The following is a 271-nucleotide window of genomic DNA, read 5'->3' as shown; positions in this document are numbered from 1 at the left end:
CCGCCTAATTCTACTTTTGTATTTAAACAAAACAAAACAAAAAACAAAACAAATAACTTTATTTTAATTTGATAAATAAATAAATATATTTATTTATTTATTTATTTATTTATTTATTTATTTATTTATTTATTTATTTATTTATTTTACTTCTATTTTGTCTCCTTCTTGCTTAAGCCACTTGGTGATGGTGCCCTGCGTCATTGTGCTGCTGAGGGCGGGCATGAAGAGAGCAACAGTACCAGCAGGCAGCCTAGATGAGTTTTCTGCT

General features: G+C 28.8%; 1 protein-coding gene across 1 annotated transcript in view; it reads right to left on the bottom strand.

Annotated features, from left to right (window-relative positions):
• Nucleotides 1–271, bottom strand: part of EMH_0068950 (biotin requiring domain-containing protein / 2-oxo acid dehydrogenases acyltransferase catalytic domain-containing protein, putative) — a gene marked incomplete at both ends in the record, with an annotated part of 2,882 nt that overhangs the window by 1,472 nt on the left and 1,139 nt on the right. The window contains one exon of the mRNA XM_013498816.1: nt 151–266. Within this exon, the coding sequence (XP_013354270.1) occupies nt 151–266 (116 nt within the window). The remainder of the gene's footprint in view (nt 1–150; nt 267–271) is intronic.

Source organism: Eimeria mitis, genomic scaffold (assembly GCF_000499745.2).
Source record: "Eimeria mitis Houghton genomic scaffold, Emh_scaff3726, whole genome shotgun sequence".
Lineage (NCBI taxonomy): Eukaryota > Apicomplexa > Conoidasida > Eucoccidiorida > Eimeriidae > Eimeria > Eimeria mitis.
Note: the sequence above shows the minus strand (reverse complement) of the source record. Positions and strands in the feature narration are given on the sequence as shown.